This window comes from Electrona antarctica (assembly GCF_951216825.1).
Source record: "Electrona antarctica genome assembly, chromosome: 4".
In the NCBI taxonomy this organism is placed as follows: Eukaryota; Metazoa; Chordata; class Actinopteri; order Myctophiformes; family Myctophidae; genus Electrona; species Electrona antarctica.
In genome coordinates, this window is record NC_136809.1 from 29,463,567 (window position 1) to 29,479,972 (window position 16,406).

Consider the following 16,406-nt stretch of genomic DNA (forward strand, 5'->3'; position numbering starts at 1 on the left):
GCATGAGTGACATCACTTGGACAGCAATGCAGCGTGCCTTCTGCACTCTTCCTGTGCACTTCCGCCCCCTTTTGCACACACATGGCTCCAACAAACTGCAGCGGCCAATGAGGAATCTATTTTTATTTTTATTTCTTTTTTAGCCCACGGTTTTGTAAACCATTTGTCACCCGTGTCAATTATCTAATGTAATTCTGGGCTCTACACACCCTCTGCCAACCTGGGGAGAGCAACGAACTTGAACTCATGCAGTCATGCTTCCTTCATGCATGAGTGTCCAAGTCGCTCCTTTACACCTGACAGGGGGGAGTTTCCCTGGTTGGACGTAGCGCGTGGAAGGAACGCGTATTCCAACCAGTTCCTTTCCCCTGCATCAGGCGGCCAGGCTGGGGGAGGCAGTTCAGAGACCAGGATTACTGCATGTTTTTTTGTGAGGGTACCTACTACCTACCTACCCTACCTACCCTATGGGGACACAGGGAGAATATCTATGGGCCTTTCTGTGTGGAGTTTGCAATTGCATGTTCTCCCGTGTCCCCAGGATAGGTACCGTCACAAAAAACATGCAGTAATCCTGGTCTCTAAACTGCCTCCCCCTCATTGGGGGCACCTGATGGAGGGGAAAGGAACTGGTTGGAATAACATGTTCCTTCCACACTCTACTCCCCCGTCAGGTGAAAAGAAGCGGCTTGGACTCCTCATGCATTGAAGGAAGCATGAGGTCAGTCCCTTGCTCTCCCCAGGTTGGCAGAGGGAGTGTCGACAGTCAATGGGTTACAAAGATTGTAGCCTGGGCAGCATTCCATTTCGTGTTTATGATCCGGTCGGGAGCGGATGGTAACTTCCGTCATGTTGTAGTCTTAATTGTTTTGTAGTCATCTGGCAGGAAACCACAAGACGGAATCAGTACTATGAATGGCGGAATTCTTATTCCGCATTGTGGTTTCCTGCCTGATGACTACAAAACAAGACTACAACATGACGTAAATTACCATCCGCTCCAGCCCGGTTCACACAACGATTTTGGAACACAGACCAGGCTTTCCTCCGAGGTGGAAAGCCGGAGGTTAGGGTGCGGGGGGGGGTGCGTGGCGTGCCCCCACGACGATTATAAGAACATTTCGTCCCTGGGTGCATTTAAATATGTTTCACATTTTGGGTTTTCCTTAATTTGTCACCCATCTACATGTATTGTACTGTTACTGACTATTATGAATGTTTAGTCACTGATACTGATATCGGACTAATAGAACACTTGTTTCTTCCAGATTCCATTTTTTTTCCCATTCCCAGAGCTCAGCAAGACTTCAGGTCTGCTGTCTGCACTCTGCAGGCAGCTGAGCAGACGCCTTTCTCTGCTAATTTGAGGAAAACACGTGACATGTATGACTTGATATGGCAGAAATAAATTATGGGTCTAACGAAACCACATCATGCATTACTACTCTACCGCCAGCTATTTCCTTAAATGATTGTAATTTGTACGCTAGAGGGAGGCCAGGGGGAACACAGTCAACACACATACTCATACAGTATCAGTGATACTGTATCACAGAGGGAACTGATTTGGGCGAAACACCGGTGGTGTTGTATACGCCGGGGCTGTATACACCATGGTATACACACGTGGTGCCGCAGAGAGAGCCGCAGGATGGAATGTGATGATTTTAGCCCTCAAAATTCAACAACACAATCAAAATAAGTACCTTTGCTGGCCGACATTGGCCTTAGTTTATCCTATTTTACAACACGTATTTAGACACCGTAACAGTGTCCTTTTACGATGCACGTTATTTGTTATTTGTATATAATATATTTTGCTCTATTTGACATACAGTATGACCTATTTTTCTTCCCATCTCTTCCTCTGGCTCTCCCCTTTCTTGAAAATTGCGTGAGCTTGTAGTACGACAATTTTACCCATTCGACATTTTACAAATTATGTGATGTGACAATAAGTTCAGTTGAAGTTGACTGGATAACTGCTAATGCTAGGCAAGCAGTGGGTCTGATGTTGCATACATTTGTAGGAATGAATTGTATAGGCCTATGGGCTACATAAGGTTGTCTTTTTGCTCTATTCATACAAAGATAATGCAGTTCAAGCCAGCTAGATAGTTATTACCTTAATATGCATGTTGGAAGTCATGACTTTCGTTTGTCCGATAATAGGTATGATCAAGTTGCAAGCAAGCAAGCTAGCTACTATAGCGCCAAATAGGCTCGGCAATGTTACAGCAAGCTGCAGCTATAGTTTCCAGTTGACAAGCTTATTTTCAAAATAAAAGCATTTCTCTGAAAAGCTTTTACTACGAAAACCCCCATCCGGAGATTCCCTATGGTACATTTTCAGTTTGTGAACTTCAAGTGTATTTGATTTTGTATTTGAACATAACATTAGGTTTTTAAAACACAAGGACCATGAAAGGACCCCTACTGAACTGTACTTTCCTGTGCTTTTTTTCTACAAACTCAAACGACTGTACCCGGTACCCCTCACTCATCATATATTTACTTAGCCATGGTTCACATGACGCTCGTGTTTCAGGGCTCATATTTACTCACCCCCTCACCAATCCATGCTTTCACCAGCACGGTCAGTTATGTTGCAGAGGTAAATTGTAGTAGGCCTATAGTTTAGGATGCATCACTTATAATTAAAATCATTGCAGTATATTGGATTAACAAATGAAAGCCATTGTATTCTAAACTAAATTATGCTTAAACGGTTAAACGTAACCTTATTCCTAAACTTAACCCCAGTAAAACTATGCCTAACCCTAACCTTATTCTCAGTAAAACTAAATAAAGAATACAAGAATGAGGGTGAGTTGGATTATGGGCTGTACCAAAGAGGAATAGTAGCAAGGTTTGATTCACTGACAGCTTCTTTTAGCAATTAGCATGATACTCCTCCCGATTACTTATAGTGATGTTTGTGTTTAATGTTTTGGTTGTGACATAAGATTACTGATCTATAATGAATGTATGTGTACTGTGGATTAAAATATATATACCAGACACCTGAGGGCGAGGTCGCTGAAACAACAGAGCTTCTTAATATGGCACTGTTGAGAAGCAGGAGTTAAACTATTAATCTGGTGTCAGTGAGGTCAGATGTAGAGTTGCTGGCTGGCTCATTATGCAGGTCTAGTACATCAAACCATGTATGGCTGGCTGCTATATCCTGGCACAACAGGCCTATGGCCATATATTGACAGTCACATTCCCATATATGGGTTTAAAGGATAATTCCATGCTAGAAGGCTTTCTTACCTTTATTTGTAGTTATGTCCCCACCAAAGAGGTCAAGGTGTTATTTTGCGCAAAAGCGTGTGTTCATTATTGTGCTAATTCACTTATTTCCATCGCTCAAAAAATATATTTTTTGTATATATCCTCTCTTCATAATGTAAATAGTATCCCAAGCAGCACACTTTACTACTTATTTCGAAGGAAATAAGCGAATTAGCACAAACCCCCATTGAGGGCTTATATTAGGGTAAATAGCCAATAATGCACGAAATAACACCTGGACCTCTTTGGTGCAGACGTAACAACTACAAATAAAGGTCAGACTCAGAAAGCCTTCTAGCATGGAATGAGCATTGTGCAATAATTTCAATTGAACTGAACTTGCATTTACATGAGCCAAGAAGCATTAATATGAAGGAAGACAATACCAGGATCTACCCACTTCTACCTCTACAAATACAATCATCAGGAATATAAATATAATTATTAATAGAACGGGAAGTTAAACTGCAAACAGTTGATCATTTATTACTTAAATACAGCAATAAATCATAAAAGTAGTATTTCCAACTCCAAAAGCAATCAGTTGTAAATATAACAGTGATTAATAACCATGAGCAGCAGCTAGAGCCAGTTTGGTCTCAAGAATGTGGCTTAATTTATCCCTGATGTGTCATTCTTTTATGGGAGAGAATGTCATAGCACCAAATTCCAAAGACCTAGTTTAGGAAATTATTAGAATTAATGGGCTTCACTGATGATTTAAGAATCTATGCACTGCAGTGCAGTACATCAAGCAGCACTAGTTTGAGTTTGAACAGAACTTTCTCACATATAATGGCATTCAGCACATCTGGGTTGATCTGTGCTGGCACAAAAAAGAAAAAAGAAAACCATCATACCGTCATCCCTGAGAGTGCCATGGGAAAATATACGTATACTATATTAAGTGTTTTGCCCCAATGTACTGTACAAAAAAAAGAGTGGCAATTATCTAGTTAAAAAAAACACAATTTAACATGGAGGTTAACTGCCCCTAGAAAATACAAAAGTCATGACGATGTAAGAAAACCAAACAGCCCATGCATATTTATTTTGGCCACATCTTTGTAATATGTTCAATAGAACTGAGAGTAAAGCAAAAAAAAAAAAAGCATTTAACAGCATTTGGCAGTGTTAAATTAATCTTCCACAGTTTCACCCGCAACACATGGAACACAACTTTGTTTGAAAAGTTCAGACTCTGGTTTAGAATCTGTGTTCACCTTCACCCCCACTGTCAAAGACTGCCTTTCCATTTTGCCTGTCATAGACTCTAGAACTGTAGAGTCTGCAGGGTTGAGACGATTGTCCTCGTTATCACTGCTGGCCTGGGTGACAATACAGTCATTGGCAGGATGATCGCTGTCACTGTCAATAGTGATGACAGTGGACGAGTGTTTCCCCGTTCGCTCCTTACTCTTGTGTTTTTTGCTCTTCTTCTTGTGTTTCTTCTTTTTCTTATGGTGCCTCGTGGTTTTTTCAGATGAGCTTCCATCATAAACAATCTCCACACTGAGACTTCTACTCTTTTTCCTTGACTTTTCCTTTTTTTTATGATGATGTCTGCTCTTGCTCTTCTTCTCTTTTGAACATGAGGTGGTGGATGAATCTGGCTCAGGATGCAATTCGGAAAGAAATTCTTTGGTGGGCTCCTCCAGGTGTCTTGTTTTGTACTTCCTCTTTCCCCCAGGCTTGTCATGGCGGGACTTCCTTTTTGCAGAAGGCGACTGGCTTACAGAATGGGGATGTCGGGAATGCTTATCTCGAGAGTAAGAGCATTCCCGACCCTGACTGGGGCTCCTAGACCGCCGGTTGGAGCTCCTGCTGTGGCATCTGGAATAGTAGGACCTCCGCTCAGTATAAAGAGTCGCACAATTGTGATTACCATCCATCTTTCTATCCCTACTATCCCCTCTTGGGTGTGAGCAGCGGTCTCTGCTTCTGGAAGGAGAATGCCTACTACCTCTGCTGCGACTCCAGTCTCTACTCTTAGACCCCCTCTTCCGATCTTTGCTTCTTGACCTCTGCCTTTCTCTAGATCTAGAGTAACGAGTTCCTCTGCTGTTCCTGTCCTGGCGGTCTCTGCTTCTCCTTTCTGATGGTCTACTGTTGGATAACTTCTGTTGAATCACAGTGGGGTTAGTGCATCTTTCTCTTGACCCAATTTGATTATGCCCTTGTTCTGTACTCTCCGACTGCCTGGACTGCTGTTCTCCACACGGTGAAGCCGGAGGACTGACACTCATGAAGCGGATGTGTTGAGGTAGCATAGGCACTTCTTCAGTTGTTTGGTGGGCTGGCGATTCCTCTGGCGATTCCTCTTCAGAGGAGTTAGAGGAGAGTTGAACCAACTCTGGCGTTCTCTCTCTCACTGGCTTGACAAACCCTACAATGACACAGTCACTGTCATCATCGTCAGAAGACAAACCTCCATTTTGAAGCCCTTTCCCCAGAGGAGATGAACAGATTGGATGTTGAGGACTCTCCTGTTTTGAAGGAGCCCTGCACTCCTGCATTGTCTCCCCCTGCCCTCCCTCTTCCTCTGAGCTGCTGTCTGAATCCAGGATAGAGAGTGGCTGAGACCTGCTTGACTCCAGACACACCATGGTGGAGTATGATGGCCCAGGAGTCTCATCATCCCAGGCTGACTCGCTTAAAGCTCCACCGCTGGTGTATATGGAGTCTCCCGGAGGGTCCAGCTCTACAGTCGAGTCTTGCTCGTCCTCTGAGATGGCTATCACTGATGAGGTGGAGCTGGTGTCTTCATTGGAAGAAGATGCAGGAAGGTCGTACGTGGCGTGCTGGTCATAGGCCTCCATGTTGAAGGGTGACTTGGCGAAGCTGATGAACTCATGCAAGAAGTGCTCCGTGCGGCCTTGGAGGAAGGGCCTGAGCTCTTCCTGGATAGCACCATCCTCCATGTCATGGCGAGTGATGCGTGACATGATGATGTGTTGAACGATATTCACCAGTGAGCCGTGGGCACCATACAAAACCATGAGCTCTCTCTTCAACCAGGGTATAAGTCTGTGCAGGCAGGCAGGATTCCTTTGGTAGAACTCAGCCGAGGTGTCTCTGGAGCGGCCCCCATCGCGCACACTCCGAACCCTCACCCCGCGCCGGTACAACTCCCTCCTGAATGTCACCATCTCCTGCTCTCTGAGTTGGCGTACTGCCCTGCCCTCACTGGCAGCTCTTCTCCTGGCCGCCAGCCTTGCCATCATGTGCCGAAGGGTGCGCTGCATGTGCTCCTGATCCTGTAATGGACGGGAAAGAGACAAATTCTCGAACATCACGCCGTTATCTGGAGGGGGGGATGTTCGACTCTGGGACTGCTGCCGACGCACACCAGTCAGTGTGCTCCGGTATCTGAAGCGTACACCGCCAAAAGACCCAAAAGAACCATTGTCTGATTGTCGCAGGTCGTATTTCTTAAAGTCTTTCTCCGACTTGATGCTATGGTAGATGGAGTTGAATGGCTGTTTGCATAGTGGACACTCTGCTTTGTTCTTGGACCACTCATGGATGCAGCGGAAGCAGAACTTGTGCAGACAGAGGTCCAGGTAAGACATGTTGTTGAAGACATCTAGACAGATGGGGCACTTGGAGTCCGGAGAAGGTTCTGAGGACTCGGAAGTTTTTCTCTGGGTACTCTTCCGAGACCGCCGCAGGGCAAGCCTGGTCGTTGCCATTATCTTAAATAACAAAGAAAAAAGCTGGATTAGGTTTAAATTAAAACACTTCGCAGTTTGAAAGAGTTAATAAAAAAACAGGTGCATGCATTTGGTTAGACATACCAACAGTCAGACACACCATGAATCAGACACCCTCCCCAAACCCTAATCTCAAAGGAAGCCACAGGTGATTTGTAACCTGCCACGCATGTCAGGAGCCACGGGTGATTTTTAACCTGCAGCACGGGTTTGTCTGACTAATGAATGTAGGACTGTTGTTGGTACCTATATAAAATCATCTTCAGATATATATTAAAACAACCGAGTGGTGTAAGGTCTTATATAGACTGATCAGCTGTGGTCTGACGTAATGTCTGACGTAATGAAATCACACCCGTGTGAACTGGGTGACCATAGCAACCATGCTCATTTTTTGAGTGGTGTAAACCACTCCTACAACTGGCTTTTGTGTGCATAAAAAAATGACCATGGTTGCTATGTTCAAAATAATTTCTGACGTAATTAAATCACACCCGGGTGAACTGGATGACCGTAGCAACCGTGGTCATTTTCTCTGCGCAAAAACAGCCAGTTGTGAAATCACATCCGGGTGGAGGCATGCTGAATGCTGAACTCAATAGCCTAGATCTAGGAAAGTGGTCACTCAGTTCACCCGGGTGTGATTTCATTACGTCAGACATTACGTCAGACCACAGCTGATCATGCTATATAAAACCTTACACCACTCAGTTCACACGGGTGTGATTTTTTGGGTACGGACAGACACGTAAACTAACAAAGCCAGTTGTAGGAGTGGTTTACACCACTCAAAAATGGCTTAAGGGAGTACCTTCTGGCAGGCGGACCTCTGACATCACACTGATGTCAACACGACTAAGCCATAAACATATAAGGAGTTCCCAATGAAGCTACCCAAATATAGTGTCTAACCTCAATGTGTCATCATGACACCAGGTCCAAAATGTTTCTTCCAGCATGCCAGCTGAGCTGGAAAGAAACCACCCTGGGAATCTAAAGTTACCATCAATATTCAAGAGGTTTTATTTAGCCAACTTTTTAAATGTTGATATTTGCATTTGAAAGTGGGATGACTGAACAATAGCACTGTATATTTATTTGATGTTAGAAGTAAATTATATAAGCAGTTTAGTTTACCCTGCATATATCGCACGTGTAATGTACATGATGCCATTAAACATATTAAAACTGGAACAGTCTAGTGCTTTGGTATGTTTAGTAATAGACATATTGGGGCTAGTTTAGTAACGTGTACACTAGCAAGACAACATTAAAGTTGTATATCTTAAAATAAATAAATCGACTGAGTAAGTAAGACGGTACGTGCTACAGTGCTACATAGGATATAAATAAGATGGTAGTTATTGTTTACCACATAGCCCCGAGTCATAAAGCTAGCCAAGCTATAGCCAGCAGAGCTTGGCATTGCCGTTTTAAATCACTTCACTCGCTACATGTATCACTGTAGTGTACAAAATTGAACATTCATTTAAACGTTGTTGTCGTTTGTTTGACATAGTTAAGTTTAAACGGAGCCCTTCTTTTAAGACAGTATCGATATTTTCCTTTAGCTAATGTAGCTAATTCGGTCGCAGGGATTCATTCCATGTTCTTTCGTTTAGCTCTCCCATCGCTACTAGCGAACCGTGAATCCATCGCCAAGGCCTTTATGTAATACAGATGTTCATACATTAAAACTATATTAGTCTCTAGTATGGTTACATTAACCAGGAGTTCGATCCGGAGGCCTCGATCTCGATGTTAGCTAACAGGTCCAGGGTATAAAGTTCGAATTCTATAACCTTACCTCTGAAATCCTTAAACAATACTGCGAATATCAGCTTTTGAATTGTTCCTTTCCAGAAACATCTTCATCATCTTTACACGAACATCGTTTTCTGGGAATGGAAACGCATTATGCTCCTTTGAAGAGCAAAATGTGAGATTTGTTTGTTTGGGACAGAGGACGTCCAGCATTTGTTGTACAAAACACCACTGGGGGCGCTGTGACTGAACCGTGAGCTTCTGCAGTCTTCTTCTTTTCTATAATCGTTGAATCACCACCACCCTTATAACTCTATGGCGCCACCTTCTGTTTATCTCGTGTGCAGTGAGCGCTTGAATTATTTGTTTTGATCGAGTTATTATAAATAAAATAGTACAGTGGTTGTAACTTGTACGACTATACAACGGTGCAAAATTATAACTTTCCATTGAGGTGTATTGAATTCATGGTGACATTTAAAGACATACAATAATATACAAGACATCAACACTATAACAATACATTATCTCATAAATAACTTTCTATTCCCACACAAAGTCGTGACTGGCAGTGGCACAACTTAAATGTTGACGTTACGTCTTCTGGGGGTCATGTATAGCTTTCTTTTATTAATCTAAAAATCACACCCGTGTGAACTGAGTGGTGTAAGGTCTTATATATACTGATCAGCTGTGGTCTGACGTAATGTCTGACGTAATGAAATCACACCCGTGTGAACTGGGTGACCATAGCAACCATGCTCATTTTTTGGTACGAACAGACAGACAGACAGACAAACTAACAAAGCCAGTTGTAGGAGTGGTTTACACCACTCAAAAATCACACCCGTGTGAACTGAGTGGTGTAAGGTCTTATATAGAATGATCAGCTGTGGTCTGACGTAATGAAATCACACCCGTGTGAACTGGGTGACCATAGCAACCATGCTCATTTTTGGTACGAACAGACAGACAGACACGTAAACTAACAAAGCCAGTTGTAGGAGTGGTTTACACCACTCAAAAATTATAGGCTACTTACTCCGTGATGTACTCAGCAGCTTTTTAAAATGCCTCTTCAACTCCCAGTTTTCAGCAGTTGCATCATGCAATCCCTGTAGCTTTGGTTGTTGGTAATACCCCGTAATACTACAGTAAATAGCAACAAAAAAAAGGCAACAGCTGACACAGGGCATTTTGTACATATTTTAATTTTAATTAACATATACACAGTTTTTACAAGACATTATAGAAATATTGATTTGATGTTTATTTGATCAGTGGTGGCCATGGCTCTCAGGGAGATCTGGAACAACTTCACCGGTCTCCAAAATGGTGTCACCCTGACCAAAAAGACAGAAGAATTAAATGGTTAAATGTGTTCTCCTCTTTCACCTTTTGTTTTTCTAATTTTCTGTGTCTTCATTTTTGGATGGTTGTTGATCGGTCAGTACACCCATCCATTCCGTCCAGGTGTCTACCACTTTAATAAAGATAACACAAAAACTACTGGCTTGATTGCCATGACATTTGATCATGCTCAAAAGAGGATAAAGTGAATTTGAGCCCTAGTGGATTTGGTGACCAGGTGGTCCTTCCTCCAACAGAAGTTCCAATTGCATACAAATATCGACTCAATATCTATTGGAAGGATTGCCATTCTACGACACTTCTGTTGTATGAAAATGTGTATTTTGTTAAATCCTGCTTGGTTAAAAAGAAAAGAGAGTACTCCCCTCTTCCGCTCTGTATATAGTTTGTCCAAATATATGGCCACACACAAATAGTTAAACTAGCTGTCATGTTAGTTATCTAAAATAGTCATTGCTGTGCGTGCAGCAAATCTGCTTGGACAGATCTGAGAAATTGTATGCAATGTTTCCCACACAACCTTTTAGAAAGTACACTAACCTTTTTAATTTATTTATTTCAAACATATTAAAAAATGATAAAAAAGACAAATAAAAGGAAAATCATGTGATTTAACAAAGAAAGAAAATCTTTCCAAAAAATAATAATCTTACATAATCCTTAATTTATATTTGTGTTTGAAAAAGGAGTAGGAAGAAGTTTAGTGAAAAACGTATCGGGTCCTACCGACCCGATACGTTTTTCTCTAAACTTGCTTCTTTTGTATAAATACCTCAAATAGTGATTGATTTTTTGGCTTTCCGCCCCACACTCATAATTAAAATGAATAACCAAATGAAAATACTAAAATCTAACAATAAACAAGAACACTCAAGCATACAAGCTAATGCAGTACACTAATGAATAATAATATATATCATACACATACAATAATAAATGTAATAGAGACACACACACACCTCAATGAATTAGAATATTTTGTAAAAGTTAATTTTATTCTGTAATATAATTAAAAAAGTGAAACTTTCATATATTCTCAATTAATTGTGCATAAAGTGAAGTATTTAAAACCTTTTTTTGTTTTAATCTTGATGATTATGGCGTATCTCAATGAATTAGAATATTTTACGAGATTTTTTTAAACGAGAAATGTCGATCATATGAAAAGTATATTAATGTATGCAGTCAAAACTTGGTCTGGGCACTGTTGAGGTGTTATGGAAGCCCAGGTTTGTTTTATAATAGCCGTAAATTAATTTGTATTGTTGAGTCTTAGGGCCGATTCATACTCCTATTTTACCGCTGTTTCGGCGCTGTAGTGCCGAAATGATTTCGGCTCGTCAGACATTTTCAGTAGCACCGAAGAGCCGACTTTAGGACGGTACCCGCCCCCCCCGAAACTCAAATGACGTCACGTACAGTAGGCTCTACAGAGCCGAACCGACTTTTATTCGGCTCTAAAATAGGAGTATGAATCGGCCCTTATGTCTCACACATTCCTCTTGAAAATACAACCTAGATTCTCTGTGGGGTTCAGGTCAGGCCAGTTGGCTGGTCAGATAAGCACAGTAATACCATGGTCAGTGCACTAATTACTAGTAGTTTTGTGGGCAGGTGCCAAATCGAGCTGGAAAGGAAAATTAGCATCTCCATGAAGCTTGTCAACATACTGAAGCACAATGTACTCTAAGGTGGTCTTTACACGAGAACGGTGTTCATAGAAAACCGCAAAATAAAGTATCGTTTGCTGGTGTCCCTTTAGACGAGAACAGTGTTTTCAGGAGGTGAAAACGCAACAAAGTGAAAACACCTTCCAGAGTGGAAATCTTTGGGAACGCCGTTTCCTCCCGTCTCCATGTAAACAGGCAAAACGGTGAATCCGCAAAACTTATGAGATCATGGCTCACGTTGGCTCACAACGCATATGTTTATTACATTGATGCAGAGCCATATATTATATAATGGAGTTCCTACAAAGAACACGCCTCCCTCCTCGCCTACAAAGCGCCACTCATCAGCGATGGTGAATGTAAAACCATGATGTAAATAAAATGCCTTGTGATAGGCGGCAGCAGCGTTTATGTAGCCTAATGTATTATAAAATATATAACCATCCCGTGGCGCGCTCTGCCTGCATGCTCTGTGCTGCCTGCAGCGAGCAGCGAGCGACGGCCACAACCCCGTTGTGTTCTGGAAGCGTCATTCAAAACCCTGATAGGGTTGCGTGAAGGGGGAGCTACCTGGTTCTTCTTGTACGTGAGTGACTGGTCTATTTGGCAGCCCATTACCGCCACCTAGCGACATTATAGCATTTTCATAAAGAGTGCATTCTCGTGTAAAGGGTCAATAAAAAAATGAGAACGCAACGGGACTTTGCCGTTTTATCTGGAGACCATCGCCGTCTGAAAGAGGCCTAAAAAGATGGCTGTGTTGAAACCATTGTTACATTTTCACTGTCAGTGGACCAACACCATGCCGATAACATGGCATGGTGGCAACATTGTTACAGTGGCAAGCTCACAACATGCTGCGACTTATTGGAGCTTGTAGATCTTCTATTTTCTGTGCACCATCATTCAACAAAATATAAACTAGAAAAAGTGCCCTTCTGGGTACAGGTCTCCACCAGGAGGATAGGAGTGTGTGTGTGTGATGTTTGGCAAAATGTTTAGGAGCAATATAAACGTGTGTGTGTGTGTGTGTGTGTGTGTGTGTGACGCGGCTTGGCCTGTTGTAGCGCCACCATGAGGCTGATTTGAAAACTGTCAAGTGGAATTTCTTCCAAAGCCTAGTGGGAATATGCATGCACAGTTTCACCACAATCGGACGCTGTGTTGAGTAGTTGTGGCGGTTTGTACAAAACGGGTACAAAGCGGGCTACTCCTGAAAAGTTTAGAAGCGAATTGTAGCCAATGAGGGTGGATTATGAGAAATCAAACAAACCCGTCTTGATCACATGACTATGGAGAGCATATGTACCGATTTGCGTGAAATTTGGATAAAATCTGAAGGAGTAATATTAGAAAATGTGTTTTACATAAGTCGGCCTCCTGGTGGCGCTATGAAGAGCAGATGTGAAAAATTCCAGGCAAAGGTTTTTCCTTGGCCTCTAGGGAGTTGGCATACAAAGTTATCCACATATCCGTGCAGTTAGAGGTAAAAACACTTTTCGGCCAGTTATAGCACCACCATGAGGCTGAGTTGAAAATGTTCATGTGGCATTTCTTCCTCGGCCTAGTGGGAATGTGCGTGCACAATTTCACGGAAATCACACGATGTGTTCATGATTTGCAGCATTTTGTTTGAAACTGAGCACTCCTGCGAACTTGCCAATCTTAGCCAATCAGGATGGAGTCTGAGAAATCTGAAAGACCTGTTTCGTTGAAGAGAGACTGTGTACCAATTTGCGTGATGTTTGGACAAAATCTGTAGGTGTACTGTCCAAAAACTTGTTTTGCACAAAGCGGCCTCCTGGTGGCGCTATAACAGGCCGTTCTGAAAATGTTTAATAGTGTTAATAATGATCTTATGATAATAATAATAATAATAGTAATAATGATCTTATGATAATGTTTTATATCTATTTAATACTCTACTTTTAAATAGCTTTTTAAATTTGATAAGTGATGTGCATAGCTTTAGTTCATTATCCAGGCTATTCCACAAGTCAACCCCTATTTTGGATATACATCTACCATTTGTGTTGGTCCTTGCCCCTTTTTGTTTTAATACACATGTCCCCCTGAGGTTGTACTGGGATTCTCTCATTTCAAACAGCTCCTGTATGGATAATGGTAGTATTTCTTTATTTATTTTGTACATGACTATTGCAGTGTTTAGGTTGACTATATCTTCGAATTTTAGTGTGTGTTTGCAGATGAATAGTGGGTTTGTAGCTGCAAGATATTCATTTGATAGTAACAACAATGGTGTACTTACAGGGAAAAGTCTGGGTTTGAGTTCCACAATACCGTAGGGCCTTTTCTGTAAGAGACAACAATATTTTTAATTGCAACAAAAACCATAATAAATAATACTAATCTGAGCTCCCTAACACTCATAAACGTCATAAGAATCTCTCCAACATCCTGTTCTGCAACACACTACATTGTACATTTATTGACACTATGCAATATACACCATATCCATAGCTACCTTATAGTAGAGCTTATAGTATGGATATTATTGAGACATGATATCATCGATTAGCGTAATATCATGATATAGCTTAAATGTTGCATTTTCCTGTTCTTAAAGGCAGCAGCACACTAAAGTAATACAATCTTCTTAACTTATTAGACAGAATGCCTCTACCTGTGAAGTCATATCTACATTACTAATGATTGTTTCTCAAAATGTACTTATTTTCTGAATGTCAACCATTTATCTTCACTTACAGCAACATGGTATTTCACATAGTAGTGAACAACCCATGCAGGTATCAAAAGACGCGTCAATGCGAACACTCCGCCTGTGTATGCCTTGTAGGTCTGAAAAGAGAAACCAAATATCATATTCAACAACTGAATATTTCAGGCAAACTCTTAAATATTCATGTCAAAATATTATTTCAATTCTTGTAAATATTAGTTACTTGTCAAATAATGTCATAACTTTATTTATTTAAATGTTAGGTTTCCCAATTCCCACACGGGAGACTGGGTTCATTCTCAGTGGTTACAAATGGTCAAAAACAAAAATAGCAAAAACAAAATAAAACAACTAAGAATCCTGCGCTGATGCTAAAATGTTACTTGCACAATGTTGAATGTACATTTAACACATGGAATAGACAAGTGATTTTGATGCATTTATACCAGATATATTATACGTGCATTAAGAGGTCTATCCTGCCAGCTGTTCTACTTGTACGTTAACTTTATTTCTATCTTATATTTCTTATTTTTACTTAATTATTCCCAGTATTATTAATGTTTTTGTTATTATCTTGCTGTATTGTTGTGTTAGTGCGAAACATGTCCAACCGTTCACTGCTTAAATTACTCATATTACTGTACAAGTAAGTGACAAATATATCCCTCTCGAAGAGTCTCGATTGTTGACATTTTACAGGATTAACTTGTTATAAAATAAGTTACCTATAACTCCATAAGACAATAAGACATGCACAGTATCAGTGCATGGTCATGTTAAACAACCATAAGACATGCACAATATTGTCCAACATTAGTCTAAGAGTAGTAGTAACAGTACGTAACAGGTCCAAGTACCTTTTATTTAATATTATATTTACATACATTTTATAAATGGGAGCCAAATACCAGTTTTAATTAAATGTAACGCATATATTTTTTTAGCCTGTCATCTTGGGCATAACCTAGATCTGATCCATAGCTCTAATGCGTTTCACCAGAGCTAGGTAAATTAAACGCATTAGAGCTATGGATCAGGGATACCTATGCCTATGGTATAAACTAGCAAGAAGGTCATAATGATGTACCATGCCTGTTCAAATCATGTACATACTGTTACATTATTATGTTTTATTTCTGACCATTATCCAAAGCTTACATTTATTCTTTATTTTGTTATATTTAGGGGAAATAGTCAATGTATCATTGATGCCCACAAATAGTCTCTTTGGTACCAATGTATTACAATGTAGATACAGTAGTATGCACAGATGATTATTATTATTATTATTATTACGTACGTATAGTCGAGTATGATTATGTACTATACTCAGTATTACTCACATAAAGCCTCCACATAGACTTGGGTTGCAGAAAGTTAGCCCAGAATCTCTCGATTGCGCCCGCAGCTTTAGGTTGGATCACGGGCTCCCGTGCACTCAGCTCCTGGTCCTTCAGCCATTGTCTTCTCAGCTTTATGAGCTGCTCCATACGGAGCTTCTCATCTGCTGTGTACCCCGACATGATGCTACGATATTGTTGTTTATCTCTCGATGTTCAACCTCAGTAGCTACTACAATGACACCATGGAGGACACACTTCCAGAAATACAACCACGAAGAAGAGCTAAGCAGTAAGCGGAAGTGTGAGTGTGACAGCTTTATGTCTTGAGAATAATAGAGCGACATCTACTGGAATTCATGTGTGTTGTTTTTTTTCCAGTGGTTCTCCAACTTTTCATTTACTTAATATCTGCCAGTGCAATAATATACAACACACACACACACACACACACACACACACACACACACACACACATATATATATATATATATATATATATATATATATATATATATATATATATATATATATATATATATATAAT

General features: G+C 40.9%; 2 protein-coding genes across 4 annotated transcripts in view; both read right to left on the reverse strand.

The window, feature by feature from the left end:
- The window catches only part of LOC306921472 (S-methyl-5'-thioadenosine phosphorylase), a 52,611-nt gene extending 43,553 nt beyond the window's left edge, over positions 1-9,058 (reverse strand). For 2 of the 3 annotated variants that reach the window (XM_079498605.1, XM_079498606.1), the window contains exon 1: positions 2,126-2,259. In XM_079498605.1, coding sequence (XP_079354731.1) covers positions 2,126-2,149 — 24 coding nt within the window. In that variant the 5' untranslated portion in view covers positions 2,150-2,259. Of the gene's footprint in view, positions 1-2,125; positions 2,260-4,643; positions 6,993-8,817 lie in introns of those variants that run through there. The other variant, XM_079498607.1, reaches the window with a different exon arrangement.
- A 910-nt stretch (positions 9,059-9,968) lies between these two features.
- ndufb6 (NADH:ubiquinone oxidoreductase subunit B) lies at positions 9,969-16,152 on the reverse strand. The gene is made up of 4 exons (XM_079499121.1): positions 15,863-16,152; positions 14,543-14,635; positions 14,085-14,129; positions 9,969-10,117 (listed from the first exon to the last, which is right to left on the reverse strand). Exons 1-4 carry the CDS (start codon positions 16,040-16,042, stop codon positions 10,052-10,054), a joined length of 384 nt encoding a protein of 127 aa, XP_079355247.1. The 5' UTR covers positions 16,043-16,152; the 3' UTR covers positions 9,969-10,051.
- Positions 16,153-16,406: the final 254 nt, after the last annotated feature.